A 16,148-nucleotide genomic window follows, 5' to 3' on the forward strand; every position below is an offset into this window, starting at 1 on the left:
AATTGCTGAGCCTGCGCGTCTGGAGCCTGTGCTCCGCAACGGGAGAGGCCATGATAGTGAGAGGCCCGCGCACCGCGATGAAGAGTGGCCCCCACTTGCCGCAACTAGAGAAAGCTCTCACACAGAAACGAAGACCCAACACAGCCATAAATAAATAAATAAATAAATAAATAAAATTAAAAAAAAAAAATATGCATTTTAACTTACTTAGAGGCTTTTCAGGCAGTGTATCGAGTCATGTCATCAACAAGAAACTCAATACCCAATATGCATGAATGAGGCCAGAGGACTTGCAGAAAAACAGCCAACCTAGAATTCCTTTGATTTCGATTTCTGAAGAAACATAAAGGAAAGGAGCATGTTGGTTTCTCAACATACATTGGATAATTTTGTTCTGGTAACATAAAAATATAATTGCATTTTCAACTTAACTTCTATAAAAAGACATGGAAATGTGAATTACCTTGGTTTCTTTCCATGAGTCGTATAAAGATGTAATCTCTCTTACTTACAGGAACCTGTTTATCTCAGTTTATGTATTTCAAAGTAGATACATTTATATAGTATTGCAATGTCTGATTAAAAAATTTATAGTAGTGGGTAATTTTGGAAAGTTTCATATTTATTTTTAAAGTGTTAGGAGGGAGTTTTGCTTCTAGTATTGGCTGAGTAAGCTCATACTGAATTGATCCCCCTGCAGATAACAGCTATAAATTCTGGGCAGAATACCAAAACTAGTACCTGAGAGACATGGAAAATGAACAAAAGCAGAAGGATTCTAGAGGGGAACAGATGCTTGGAAGAAAGTAGTAGCAGGAGTGGTCACCCATTTTTTACAGACTTTTGGCTTAAGATCAGCCACAGTTGACAACATAGGGAATAATGAAAACAGTGATATAAAATTCAAGGTCTTTCTGGCCTGATGAACCAGATAACAGAATTTGGGCAACCACAGCTACTGGAAAGTGAGGGAAGACTCAGACAGGGGAGAGGCAGGAGGGGAGACCACAAATCCAGTGTATAAACTCTGCCTAAATCTTTAACCGATCCCTGAACCATGTATGTGCCAGGAAAACTCCAAGAAGCCTTGCTAAGGATGAAAGAACTGAACTGAGATTTGAGCTGCTTCTCAAGAGACAGAGTGTGTAGTTTGAGTCCAGCCAAGTTAATTGCTTGCTAAAACAGAAAAATCAACACTCTTGGGAGGAATATAACACAATCCAGAGTCTCTGTGATATATATTTAAAACATCCAGGTTTCAGTCCAGAGTTGCTCAATGCATGAAGAAATAGGAAAATCAGACTCACTCTCAGTAGAAAAGATAAATCAACACAGACCAAATCCAACATGACCCAGATGTTGAAATTAGCAGACAAGTATTTTAAAGCCCCTATTACAGCTAAGCTCCGTGGTGTAAAGCAGTGGTTCTCAAAGTGTAGTCTTTGCACCAGCAGCTTCAGCATCTCCTGGGAACTTGTTGGAAATACAGGTTTGCTGACCTCACCTCAGATCAACTGAATCACAAACTTTGGGGTGAGACTTAGCAGGCTGTGTGTTTAAAAAGCTCTCTAGATAATGCTGATACACTCTAAAGTTTCGAACCATTGATGTAAAGGAAAATATTCTTGTAATGAATAAAAAGATAGGAGGTGCCAGAACAGAAGTAGAGAGCATAAAAAAGAGAAATTTTAGAACTAAAAAATACAGTATCCAAGATAAGCAAATTCATTGGAAGGGCTTAATAGCAGAATAGAGATGACAGAGCAAAGAGTTCATGACCTTGAAAATAGAAATTATCCTATCTGAAGAACAGAGAGGAAAAAAATGATTGGAAGGAAGGGAGGGAAAGATGAATAGAATCCCGGGGATCTGAGCAACCGTGTCATGTGTACTTGGTGACTCAGAAGATGTGGCCACAGAGACTGTGGAAGAAAAAAATAGATGAAGAAACAATGACTCCAAATTTACCAGAGTAGCTGAAAGACCTAAATTAATGGGTTCAGGAAGCTCAGTGAATAAGCAACACAAGTACAAAGAAACACAACCTAGTCAAATTGCTGATAACCAAACATAAAGAGGAAAATCTTCAAAGCATCAAGAGAAAAATGATACATTCCTTATACAGGAACAGCAATTTAAATAACAATAAACATATCATCAGAAACAATGGAGACTAAGAGATGGTGAATTAATGTCTTTAGAATGCTAAAAGAAGAAAACTGTAATTCTATATCCAGCGAAAATATACTTCCGGATTGAAGATAAAAAGACATTTCATCCAAGAAGATTGTACAAGTGACAGACATGTGAAAAAGTGCTGAACCTCATTGGTTACAGAGAAAATGAAAGTTAAAAGCACAATGGGATACCACTAGACCTACCTATTAGAAAGGCTAAAACTTGAAAAACTGGTACTACCACATGCTGGTGAGGATGTTTAGCAACTGAAACTCCGTACACTGCTGGTGGGAGTGCAAAATGGCATATTGGAAAATAATTTGTCAGTTTCTTAGAAATGTGCATTTACCATATGGTCCAGCAATCCTTCCGTTTCTAGAGAACTTAGTGTTAGAGGCTGAATTTTGTCCCCCCAAAATTCATGTGTTATGGCCCTAATTCTCAGTATCTCAAAATGTGACTGTACTTAGAGTGTTTAGAGAAGTAATTAAGGTAAAATGAGATCACATGGGTAGGCCTTTCTCGAATATGACTGGTGTCCCTATAAGAAAAGGAGATTAGGACATAGGCCACATACATGGAGGAAAGACCATGTAAAGACACAGGGAAAAGATGGCCGTCTTCAAGCCAAGGAGCGAGGCCTCAGAAGAAATTAACCCTGCTCACAGCTTGATGTTGGATTTGCAGCCTCCAGAACCATGAGACAATACATTTCTGTTGTTTAAGTTGCCCGGCCCATGGTATTGGCTGTGGCAGCCTGAGCAGCTTAATATACTTATGCTCACACAACAACTTGGCTTTGAATGTCCATAGTGGCTTTATTCACAATTACCAAAACCTGGAAACAACTCAGCTGTCCTTCATCTGGTAAATGGATAGATAAATCATGGTGCCTCTGTAGAAACTACTCAGCAGTAAAGTAGAATGAGGTACCCATCCGTGTGATAGCCTGACTGACTCTCAGATGCACTTAGCTTAGTGAAAAAAGCCAGACTGACAACACTAAGTAGGGTAAGATTCCGCTTAGATGGTATTATAGAAAAAGTGGAATTAACAGGAACAGAAAGCAGATCAGTGTTCCAGGAGTTGGGGGTCTGGGAGGGATTGATCACCAAAGGGCCAGTGCAAGGGCATTTTGGGGGTGACAGTACACTCTGTGTCTTGATGGTGGTTATGGCTGCATGATTGTGTGCATTCATCTGACAGCCCTGCTTTCCTAGAACAGCACACCAAAAAGTGAATTTCCCTCTATGCGAATTTTTAAAAATGAATTTTAAAAGTAAATAAAAATAAACAGAGAACAAAGGGAAAATAGAGACCATTTCAGATAAAAGAAAACTGGGAATTCATCACCAGCAGACCTTGCACCAAAAGAAAAGCTAGAGGACAGACATCCTGCCGAAGGAGATGATCCCAGGTGGAGGTCGCCGTCTCCTTTCACCCTCAGATACGCCCGGGAGGACGTCAGTGAGGAGCACAGGGACGTGGGAGGAGTGATTGGTACCACAGTGATTCCGAGGTTGGAAGGACGCACATGGAACTGGGAAGCCAGAACGGACTCACCCTCGCGCTCATTCAGCAGATATTGTTAGGCACCTGCTGTGTGCCCAGCGTACTTCTCATTTCTGGGAAACAAGCGAAGGATGTGTGGTTCTTTCCTCATGGATGGTGGGGAAAGACTAAGCATGTGCACTCGCCTGTCTGTCTTATCAATAAATCTGTGTGCGTGCATGTGCGCGTGTGCGTGCGCGTGTATACATTTCTGCCGTGCCAGCTGGCCACTCTCTTGCTGCGCATTATCTGGCTGTGGTATCTGCTGGCTCAGTGTCAGTTCTGTTTCCCTTTCAGACATCATTCAGCCGGGGCTTCACACAGAACATGAAACTTGAAGCTGTGAACCCCAGGAATCCGGGAGAACTCTGCGTGGCCTCTGTCATTGCTGTGAAGGGGAGGTTGATGTGGCTTCACCTGGAAGGTACTCACAATTCATAATCGTTCTGAATTCAGGGTCCACCTGGAGAGGGCAGGGTGCAGATGACTTCAGCACTGCTCAGAAGTGCCCCTTTTGCTTTCCTTTTATTTCAACTGTCTTAAATTATTCAGCGTTCTTAAATAAGTGAAACTAATCAGATATGAATTTGTTCAGAGGCTCTCATCTTAACTAATAATTTCATGAAATGAGACTCTGGTGCGATAATTATGTTTGGAGCACAGTGGTCTTTGTACATCTCTGATTATAAAAGCTAATGTCACAATTAAATTAATATGAGTCACTGAAACTTGGTATTTGAGGTCTTGGTTATTAAGAGGATAAAATTATATGTTTGCATTTAACTGTGAATCATACCCTTTACTTTGGTTTCTTTCGCAGATGTTTAATTTTTCCTTAAAGTAGTAACTGGACATGACTTTCTCCCCAAATATATAATAAGCAGAATTTAGGCTTGTTTGTTTAATGATGCTTAAACTGTTCTTCAGAGCTGCATTTTATTTCTAATCGTCCAGATAATTCACAGAACCATGAGCTTTGTAAGCAGAACCTTGATCAGGTTGTGGGCTTAGATAGGAGACTGTCTTTTTCAGATGTTATCTTTTCAATGAGGAAGAATTAAAATGAATTTGCTCTCTAAGGTTGTGTCATCTTTCTGTGATTTAAAATTCTTTGGGTCTTTTGTTTGTTTGTTAGTTGTTTGATTGTTTTTCAGTTTCACAGCACTTGGTAGTTATTTCGAATGAATATGGAAAAAGAATAAGATGCTGTAGATGACTAATGAAGTGATGTTAGCTTTCCTAGTCCAGATTTTAAATTTTATGACATGGTCAACCACCATTGGAATAGAAAGTTTGGAAGGTCATAGAATTGGTGCCAGTATCTTTATCCTCTTTCGTCAGTAAACAAGTCTAAAAAAGCACTGAAGGTTCTTTGATAGGCCTACCGTCTAATAAATATTATAGTCCAAGAGACTGGGAGGGGCAGAGAACAGTGATTCTAGCTGAAAGTCCAGTGTGTTGTTAATTCCCAGAAAATAGTTTATAACATAACTATGGTTTAGGATTTCAAAATCAATCTGAAATAAAAGGAAATCCTCAAAAAGTTGGTAGCTTAGTAGATTTTCGAGTAGAATGGCCTCGAGTTGGAATTAGCCAAAATGTAGACACAAGTGTCATGGTGATATTTCTGTAGCTACTGGAGTAGGACATGAACTTACTTTCATTACTGCATATAAAGTTGAATCAACTGCTCTTGGAAAAACAAGATCCCTTCGGTGATTTTGAATCCCTAAATTGAACTTGCTACCTAATACTGTGCTAAGCCTAATATTATGAGAGATTAGAGTCTTGTTTGCATGATTAATTTGAAAACAAAAGTGGTAAAGTTCAAGACCCATGTTTCATCACTCTTATTTAGCACATGACGGTTAAAATTCTTTGGCAGTCATAATTTATTTAGCAGTTTGTACTTCCAAAGTGCTTTATAGCTGTTAATTACCTAACAGAGAGACAGTAAGAGTGTCCTGATTTTTATGGCTGGAGAAAGTAGCTAAGCCATTAACATGTGCCTGGGGTTCAGTTTCATTGCTCTTGACATCTTTGTTGCTTAATTCAACATACCCTACAACTTCCCAATTCTTAAAAAGAATAATGAGCAATGTCTAGGGTATATGTAACATTTTTGACAGCCTTGCTTTTTCTTTGGTTATAAACTTCTGGTTTTATAGCAGAGAAATAAATGTAAATCAGCTCATGTCAGCTCTTTTTCTTATTCTCCGGAGTGCTTTCATTGGGAGTAATGAAAATTAGTTAGCATTAGGAAGCAGGTTAGAAAATTGATTGTCCATTTTCCCAGACCTTACATATTAAAAAATTCAAAAAAAACCAATCTGTTGAATATTGTTTACCTGATGCTATTGGTCAACATTATGCATTTGCCTCATCAGTTAAAGTTAAAATTCATTCAGTCTGCTGATCTTTCTTGAATTTGGGGTTTTTGGGGGAGTTTTGTTTTGATTTTTGGCCCTTCCTGGACATTGACCTTTTAAAGTGACAGCAAGCTTAATGGCACTTACTTCTCATTATCTCCAAGTTTTATGTATTTAGTGTTTTCTTTCCTCAGTCCTGGGGACAAAATGTTAGAGATTCACTCCAGTCACTTTGGGGCAATTAAATTATTTTTATGATGATGGTGATTCTTATTATAGACCATTTATATGACACTTAATTTATAATGTACTTCATACCAATTGGTTAGTTATTTTTATGTAATAAATTGATTTGAAATATTTTCAACACATGGCTAATTGGCTACGTTTAGTAATTAAAATGATCATTTTAATTTAGTATTTGACTTCTTTTAAAGTCAGATATTTCTTTAAGTGCCTCTAAAGGAGCTGATGTTGAAGAGGAAGCGATAAATCAAAAACGCGAGATTAGTGTAATATTATTTTGGGTGCATATTTGGAAAGAACGTCAAGTTCTCAAAAACCACTGACAGCGAGCCAGGGCCGTTTCTGATGATGGAGTTTTGTGTTTTGGAAAGGACGTTGTGATGTTTTCTCTTATGTTAATTATCTGCTCTAGGTTATCATCTCTACAGTTAGGAGCATTTATTCATATTCTATGAATTACATTCAGTTTCAATACCTCTCGTATCGTAGCCCCACACACTGGCTCACACCCTAGTACATCTGCATCTCACAATCCAAGTCACGTTACATTCATTGGAGATCATTTTCTTACGGGACAAATAGGGTGCGGGTGTTCTGTTCACTCTCAAAGTGCATTAATTCACGAAGAGGGTTGACATCTTTGCGTTGCCTTCCTTGGTTTCTCTTGTCTCTGTTATTATTAATACCGTTTTCCTCCCGTTTCAAAGAGATGTGATACGTATTCCCTTTATTCCCCAATATTAGGTATTTCAGCCTTTTAGCTGAGGCAGAAAATTCCTTTTATGTCGTAAAAAGTATCACAAGCTGCAGGCTTCATTTCCACTGGGTTGTTTAGCTCTTTTATTGTTGCCACTACAGGAATTTTTATAGAGAGCTTAGAACATGAGCAGCAAATCTTGGTTTTGACATTGGGAGGCCTGTTAAAAATGAAAACAGGAGGGGGTTCTGGGATGGCGTTTCTGCACGTTGAATGTGGGGAAGGAATGATGGCCCTCCCATCATTTGTTTCCTGGGGCTTTCCCTTCCGGTTTGTTAAAAACAAACATACAGAGAACAGAAAAATGAAGATGACCCAGAGGTCGTCAGGTCTGTGGAGAAGTACCAAAATGTAAGTTCAGGGAGCTTGACTCAAACCATCAACTTAGGTTATTACTAGCATCTCATGATCTTTACTTTTTGCTGCCCTCCGAAACAAAATATAGAGAAAATAAAATTTTTCCACAGTCAGTACTAGCAAAACACAGTGTATAAATTTCAATCTGTGGGTCTGAGCTGTGTATCACTTTGGATGGTAGCTTTTTGAGGAACCGTATCCTTTCACCGTGAACTTCACATCCCCATTGACAAGGACCGAATGTGCAGGGACGTGGTCCCTGATTTCCGCAGGAGACGACCATCGCGAGCCATGCGTGGGCTCTTTAAGTAGAATTTCAGCATAGGTGTTTAAACACCAGCGACAATTCAAGGACGGATGTGATCTCTCCTTTTCCCTCTTCAGAAACGCATACACTCTGCAGCTGTCCAGTGGCATTTCTGATGTATCTGATTTGTTCCCAGCTTCTTGGCTATGGGGAGGTGGATCTTTTGGCAGTTTGTACTCTGCTGGTTTCCTCTGCTTGCTTTCAGTTTCATTCACCTTTCAAGGTTGGAAGGCAGCAAGCAGCTTGCAGGGACCATGTCCTCGCCTCCTTCACCTGATACTACAGCGTCCTAAGCCAGCTTCCAACTCTCTTATTAGGAGTGCTGGCATAAGGGTGTAGACCTTTCACTTTTGATGTGTGCACTTTCCCATAACCCTCTCTTTTTGCCCTTGTCTTTCCCATGTACTCATTGGTCATCTGGTATTTCCTTCCCTCATATGGGAAGGTCAGAACTCTTCAGCATCCTTTATTTCCCCGGTTCCCATTCAACCTCCTCTTCCTCTGTGACTCAAGCAGTAGTTCTGTGCTGACGTGTCCAGATGCCCATCGCTCACAGCAAACACGTTCAGAACTCCTGTTTCCAGCTACCTGCAGAGCGTCTCCCTGGGGACGTCTGCGTTTCCCAACCGAAGGCCACTGTTGTAACCCCTGTGTTTGCTCTTCTCGACTTTCCCATCTCACCCAGAGGCACCATGATTCTACCCAAGTTAGACACCAAAAAGTCATCCTCTTGTCTGCTTGCTCTCCCACTGCCCCCATGACCAGTAGTGACTCCAGGCCCGCCCCCCCCCCCCCATCTCTGTCCTCTCCCTGCCACACTCTGGTTCCAAGTCTCCATCCCTTCCTCTTGGGATGTCAGAAGTCTCTCAACTGCTTTCTCTCCCATTCTCATAGAGCAGTAAGCCTTAGCTCTGTATAATACAGCCCCTGCCTTCTTCTAAATATTCAACGAGTCTGTATTTCTCACGGAGCAAAGACTCAAATTGTATAACTCAGCATTCAGCCACCCCCTCCCGACATGCACATCTGCTTCCTAGATGTGTGATCTTGAGCACTTTGTGAGTTTAGACTCTCTTTTTTGTTTGTGCAGTTCCATAAAATGTAGGGTAACGGATTCTGCCTTATACGATGGTTATGGGTGAAGTCCTATCTATAAAGTGCTCGAGTTGTGCTGGGCGCATCCTAGAAAGTGGAGGAGGTTGATGAGCAGAAAGAAGGCAGCACCCTTCCATGTCCGCCTCCCCGCCTGGAGCCTGTGCACCAGCAGAGTGGACCCCTCGTGTCTGTAAACATCTGCGCTCCTGTCTTTGCCTGTTATCACACAGCACAATGTTTGTATGAGAGTTCACGTGTGCTCTGCTTGCTAAAGGCTTGCTGAATAGATACGAGGAGTAAATAAAATCGGTGTCCCTTAACGAGAAAGCGATTTAAGATACGAGCAGCCCCTTAAGAACTGCTGTTTGGCTAACCGAGTTTTGAGACAGTGAGATGTTCTATAGTTGTAAGCTAAAATTCAAAAACTCCTTGGTCAGTTTTTTTTCCATGTGCACTTGGTTCAGTTCCAGTAAACTACCTTCTGCATCATAACACACGGGAGTCCTATGAAAGTGCAGATTCCTGGGGCTGCTCTAGACCCATGACTTCCGAGCCCTGGGAGCAGGGTCTGGGAATCTGCATTTTCATGTCACCCTCCCCGGATGATTCTTTTGCACGGAGAGTTTGTAAAGGCCTCTAGGAGATCAAATGGGCAAAGAAACTCAGGTGACGCAACCTCTTCTGTCTAGGAGACCAGGTGCAGAAAACTGCTCTTTAAGCCTTTTCTGTAATTTGTGATAAAGTCAGGTGGTTAATAGCACTTTGCAGAGACCTACAAGAATGAAACAAGGGAAAGTGCAAATGTGAAAGTAATTATATTTCAAGCCAGTGTGGGTGGTTTTTAAATCTTTAAAAAGAGGTATGGGCTGCAGGAGACATTTTGGGGAGAAGCTGCTTTAGCAGATAGGGGTATATGTGGGAGCAGGACCTGTGTTCTTGCACAGTTAAGGAACGTGGCCCAGGAGTGGGTGCTGTCTTTGAACAGGCTTTGAAGACTCCCAATCAGTTACACAGGTTCTGAGTGGTCAGCGACAGCCCTGGCTCTGGCTTTCTTAAGCAGAATGGGAATTTGGGGGAAGGCTTTTGATGGGAGGCTGGAGGGGTGGAAATCTTCTCTCCAGAGGGCTTTGCAGCAGGAACCAAAGGAAAGTTTGGGCTTTCAAGCTGCCGTTGTGCTGAGTGTGACTTCTGACTGACCACGTTTTCCTCACGAGCCCGCCTCGAATGCCTTCTTAGGCTCTGGAGCTAGATTGCTTAGGTTCGAACCCTAGATCCCCCTCTTACTGGCCACTTGATCTTTTCCTGACCCTCAGTTTACTCATCTATAAAATGGGGATGAAAACCATCCGATCTCTTAGGGTCGTGAGGATGAAACACTTAGAAAGGTATCTGGTCCAGAGTAAGTGCTGTAAGAGTTTGCCATTCTGTGGATGGATCTCTCCCTCCACTCACACATTTAGTCCCGTTTCTGTTTTCCTTCAGATGGTTTCCTATCGCATGTCGATCTTGCCAGCCACAGTTTTGCCGTCTCTTGATTCCTTAGGAATTTATTCCAGAGCTGACAAGGGATCTCTGAGATCTTGTTCTGGGGACCCCCATCTGCAGATGGAGGGCCCAGGCTGGATGGCGGGTGGGGTTTCCAGCACTCAGTTCTTGCTTTTCTTTCTTCCAGTGCTTTACCTTTTCATCGCACACTCGAGCCCATCACAACTTGGTGTGGCCTTTAACTCTTGATGAGGGCGCTGGACGAGTCCCTCAATCCCTCTCGCCTTTCTTCCTGTGCTGGCTCTCACCTGAGATGCAGGGGTCATTTGGATTCTATTAGTGTAGTCAGTGAACATCATGTACTTCCTCTGTGGTTGCTCCTAGCCCCTGCCCTCACAGCCCTCCTGCCTCTGGTCCCACCGGCATCTCCACTGGTGCTCGCCCATGCTCATTCCCATCCATAATTTGCTGGGAATGAAGCAGTTACTACTGTGAGGAGTTTGATTGGATTGTGTTCCTAGGAAGATACTTCAGCATCATCACAGCCATCCTCTTCTTTCTTCCTGATGTTCCCAATAGAAGGGGCCACCGATTCTATCACAGCGCCCTGCATCCTCTGCTGGGTTAAGCTGTGATACAGTCTCTGCAGACAGAAGGGCGAGAGGCACTTTGTGGAAGTGGATGGGATGCGCTGGTCTGAGGACGGAGTCTCAGGATATCGCAAATTGCAAAACCATTTTAAGGTTCCAAAGTGATTCCTCCAACTTTATATGCTGGTACATGGACCCTGTGAGTATGGAAAGTCTTTCTCCTGTAGCAGTAAAATGACATCATTTAATTTCCTTTTAAGGTAACTTGTCCTCCCTTAATCCAACCTCTGTGGCCATACCGTATGAGAACCTCCTTTCTTCTCTGAATATCTTTGTTGTGTGGTTGTCATTGTGACGATGGCGAGGTTGTAGTTGTAAGATAGGTAATTCATTCACAAGGGCTGAAAATACATAACGTATCTTTGGTCATATTGTCTCCCCCCACTCCTGTCCCTCAAGCCCTTTCCCAGCAGACACCCACTGAATTAGGATTTTTCATTTCTTCCAGATTTATCTCATGCACATATAAGTATGTTATTTTCCCCTTTAAAGCAGATGGTAGCATACTAAATATACACAGTGTTCTGTGCCCTGCTTTTCTTTTACTCAAATATACATCTTTATGTATAAATATATAAAGAGGTTTCTCATTCTTTTTTTATAGCAGCAGGATGGATATTCCATTATAGGAATGTACTGTAACTTATTCAAGTATGGCCCCATAGATGGAGGTTTAGACTTCCCAATGGTTTTTGAGATGAAGGTTTTGGGTAAGAATGAATAAGTAGAATCCATGACTTGATGCAGCTGAAACAAAGTCAGAGATTGAGTATGGCCTTGTGTTGTTCATCAGACATTGTTCTATAAAATGATAAAGAATATTGCAGAGGCCCTTAGCGGAGTATCTCTCTTCACATAGGTAGTTTTGGCCGTCCTAGAAAAATCAAGAAGGAGCATTGGCAACATTTTAGTGACTTATTTTGTAAGCTACTGAGTCTCTAATCTTGGGAAATAATGGGTTATGTTTTAAAAAATTATTGTTGAGTCCAGCCAGATACTTCTAGATTCATAAGATTGATAAAAGGAAATAAAAAATTAGTACTCATCATTCAGAAGAGGATTGGAAAAGTTTCAGGTTCACAGATACTTTCCTGGATGATAAATACCCCATTTTTCCATCAGTTATTATTTCATAGATGCCTTAATGGGCCAGATTTGGGGGTGGAGGGAAGGCAGGACTGTAGCTTTCTGGAGAACAAGGTTGGTGACACATTTGTAGCTCCTAAGTGTTTGTTGAATTGAACGGAAAGCATGATCAAAGAATATTAGAAGTATGGTAAAGACGGCCTTAGAAGTATATGAATGTATACATTGCTATAGAAGTGTATATGTTAAAGCATTAGTATGAACTAGCAGAACACTGGAAAATAGAAATAATTCAGGAAGGAACAAGCTATAAAATTCACTTTATGCTCCCTTTCGAAGTACTACTTTGACCTTGAAAATCTTTTTTGTACCTAAACATAAATCTGGAAATACAAATGTATCTAGTAGATGAATTCAACCTGTTAGCAAAATTGCTGAGTAGCTAAGAAATAGGCTCTATCTTTGTGTTTTTGTGAGTCTGAAGCTGAGGATGTGCCTTGTGAATTGGGAAACAGCCTGGTGACCCTCTTCATTGACCCCTCTGCAGAGTCCAGCACCCTTCTCGACAAGAAAAATCACTCCCACATTTGAAGCTACTTGGAGAGTTTCTTTACCTTTTGTCTGTTTTGGACGTCTTCTTGTTTATTTGATGATTTCTTTGGCAAATAGATTAAATATTGTCTGAGTCATGTAATACAAGGCAGAAATGCTTTCTTTCAGTCAACTGTGTTGGAAAATAATCCCTATAAACCTCCTTCGTTCTTGTAGGTTATATATCCTTCAAATTATAGGAGAATTCAGTGAAAAGGAAGTTAGGATTGATAATCACAGTAATGACTTTTCTCTGAGAACAAATCAAAAGTTCAGCGTGACTAATGTTGATGATAATACGTATGTGTAAGTATCCACTGTCAGAGTGTTCAGGGCACTTTGTCTACACCAAAATAACGTTTTAGCGCTAAACTGGGTACCTACCTTTATCAAATAACGTACTCTAGGAGCCAGCGTAGCTAAAATGGTTAGGACATTTTGTGTTTGCTGGTATTGAGCTTCAGGAAGTTATGTTTTGAGGGGGATGCTATTCCAAATTCATCAAATGACGTGTGATGGAGTTTCTAGTGTTATTTTCGTCCTGATTGGCAGTGAAGAAACCAAAGCACAGCAAGATTAAGTGGTCAGAGCCAGGGGGTCATTCTATTAATAGAGCTCTTTCTTATCTTTTGATTCTTAGTTCAAGAGTGTCTTCCCTCAAAGTGTGTTTTTAAAGAACTATTGATTCAGTGTAGAACTAGTCCTTCTTTTCACTAGTTTGCTGGGTTCTAAATTTACTCTCTCAGTAAGCAGAGTTTCTTGGAACCTTTGCTCATATTACATCCAGATCTTTTCTCTCTTTCAGAGTCTCTCAGCTGTGATGCTGATTTATCACAGGCACCATTATGATTATGAAACAGGAGGTGATACGTAGGCAGATCCCCACTAAAGAGACATTCCTGTATAAGTGATTTTTGTGTGAAATGGCAAAAGTATGCAGACTGCAAACTGGGTTCAAAATAAGTGACTTCCATCACAGGATAAACGAACACATTCCCTAGGAAATTGTGCTTTGGTGATCACTACTTATAACTAGTGTTACTGAGCCCTACTAGTTCCTTTTAACTGGAGCATTTAACTTTCATTGGAAGAAGATTGACCTCTGCTTGGTGTTGGATGAAGAAGTCTTGTTGCTTCCACCCCACAAGCTGGACCACCTTCCTTAATTTCAAAGCTGTTCTTAGGAAAGAAGGACGTTTGTTCCTTCTAGCCTTTCTGGCTTAGATGCCAATTGTCCCCAGATTCCTTCCTCTTCCTCCCATTTTCAGGGGGAAGTAGCTCTCCTTTCCAGATCCCCACTTCATGTGAATGCCTTGTACTCCTGCTACTTTACATTTCAGGCATTTGTATCTGTTGTAAGACACTGTCGGCTTTGTGTTTAACATTCAGAGGAATGTCTTCTTCCATCGCAGGGGTGCCCTGTATTTTCCCTCCTTCTTCTGTGTCTTTGTTGGTAAAACCTGTTTGCACCTGCTGTCTTGACTCCTTGCAGGCCTGCAGAGTCCGGCTCCAGAGTTCATTGTTGACGTTGAATCCATGGACATCTTCCCCGTGGGCTGGTGTGAAGCCAACTCCTACCCTCTGACCACACCACACAAGACAGTCTGTAAGTATCGCTCTGCTCGGAGCCCAACTGGGTAACATCTGGGACTTGGGTGAATAAACAGGCAGTTTGGTAAAGATAGTTAGTGGAGCCAAATTGTAAAAATCAAAAAAGATTGTTGATTTCACACAGAGCACCAGTACTTTTGTCTCATTTATCCTTTAAATGTCTGCATGAGATGAATATGCGGAAGCATTTCCCTGGTTGACAAACTAAGTCACATGATGAGGCACAGAGAGAGGATCTGGAATCTTCACTCCCCGTTTTGTGTACAATTCATGATCTTGATTAGAAAAAATTTCAGCTAAATACTATACGTTTGTATGATCATATCTGAGAAAGAACTACTTTTCCTCATGAGGTTTACCCCAAAATAATCATAATTGGTCCCAATAATTTACTGACATAGATATAAACACTTAACTACTCTGAGCACTAACTAAACCAGTGAGGTTTCAACAGGACTTTGAAAAGTGCATTATATCGCATCTTCTGATCACAAAAGTGCCAAATTAAAACAATATTAGTAATTAAACCACACAGCATCACATACACACACACACACACACATACCACTTAAATACATATAAGTGTGTGTTTTAACATATATTATTGTAGGTCATTTTCCTGGAATGGTAACCATTTAAAAATCTTGAAACCTAATCAATCTCGGCATTTATTACTCCCCCCTAATGGGTAACAGAAGTATTATTTTAAAATGTGAGTCCTTAAGGTAAGGGGCTTTAATTTTTGTGAAATATAGTATATTTCTAATGTTTTCTTTATTAATTTATATGCTGGCTGACTTCTTTGTGGCATCCTACCATAAGGTCGCTTACGTAGATGCTCAGAACTTTGCCATAAAGAGAGTTCCATCCCATAGTCGGCTTCCTGTTCCCTGATGTCAGCAGATTTTGAAGGACACTTAAGAGACCTACTGCATATTCATTACGAGTTGGATGGGGCATTATCCATGTGAATGAAAGCAGGGGGCCCAGGTTATAGACAGAGGTGGATTTTAAGGAATCCTTCTGTACCCCATACTGCACGCTGGATCTGATCCAATAACAGTGACGTCACTGTCCCTCACTTTAAAATATTTCTAAAAATCTGAGCTTAGAATAATTATTTCAGTCTCAAGGGCATTCTTTTTCTTTTTCTTTTATTCTCACTTAAAATGACGCGGTTCCTTGGCTCTCAGCCTCCACAGCCACTGGGCAGGTTCTCCCTGGGTTCTCCGGGTTTGGGCCCTACCCCCTGTGCCTCAGACAGAAATCTGTGCCCTGATCCTCTTCCTCCTTCCTTCACGTGGATTTGGGAGGCAACGAGCATTCTGAGTTTTGAGTTTTTCTGGAAGAAGTCCCACGGGGTTAAGCTGAACATAATGATGTTTCCTCTCTGTTTCGCACTTCGCTTCCCGGTCTGTTGTGTGTGGCTTCTCATGAAAACATCACACGATTCAGGCATCTCACCCTAATTAGCAAAGACTGAGTTAGGCAAGTTAGTCTACCCTCATTTTTCACTTTAGAGATCACGGAGTTCATACTTTTTCGTAGTAATTACAGGCAGACCTCTTGTCACAGACACTGCGTTTTTTACAAATTGAAGGTTTGAGGCAACCCTGCATCAAGCAAGGCTATGACGCCCCTTTTCCGACAGCATTTGTTCACTTCGTGTCTCTGTGTCGCATTTTGGTAATTCTTGCAATATTTCTAACTTTTTCTTTATCATTGTATTTGTTGCGGTGATCTGTGATCAGTGACCTTTGATGTTACTACTACGACTCACTGAACCTCAGACGATAGCTAGCATTTTTTAGCAATAAAGTATTTTTTAATTAAGGTATGTACATTGTTTTGTTTTGTTTTGTTTT

General features: G+C 41.1%; 1 protein-coding gene across 6 annotated transcripts in view; it reads left to right on the forward strand.

Annotated features, from left to right (window-relative positions):
* Positions 1-16,148, forward strand: part of SFMBT2 (Scm like with four mbt domains 2) — a 222,993-nt gene that overhangs the window by 163,517 nt on the left and 43,328 nt on the right. For all 6 annotated transcript variants that reach the window (XM_059912123.1, XM_059912115.1, XM_059912134.1 and 3 more), the window contains 2 exons: positions 4,027-4,153; positions 14,165-14,278. In XM_059912123.1, coding sequence (XP_059768106.1) covers positions 4,027-4,153; positions 14,165-14,278 — 241 coding nt within the window. The remainder of the gene's footprint in view (positions 1-4,026; positions 4,154-14,164; positions 14,279-16,148) is intronic.

The sequence above is a fragment of the Balaenoptera ricei genome, chromosome 2, assembly GCF_028023285.1.
Source record: "Balaenoptera ricei isolate mBalRic1 chromosome 2, mBalRic1.hap2, whole genome shotgun sequence".
Taxonomy (NCBI): domain Eukaryota; kingdom Metazoa; phylum Chordata; class Mammalia; order Artiodactyla; family Balaenopteridae; genus Balaenoptera; species Balaenoptera ricei.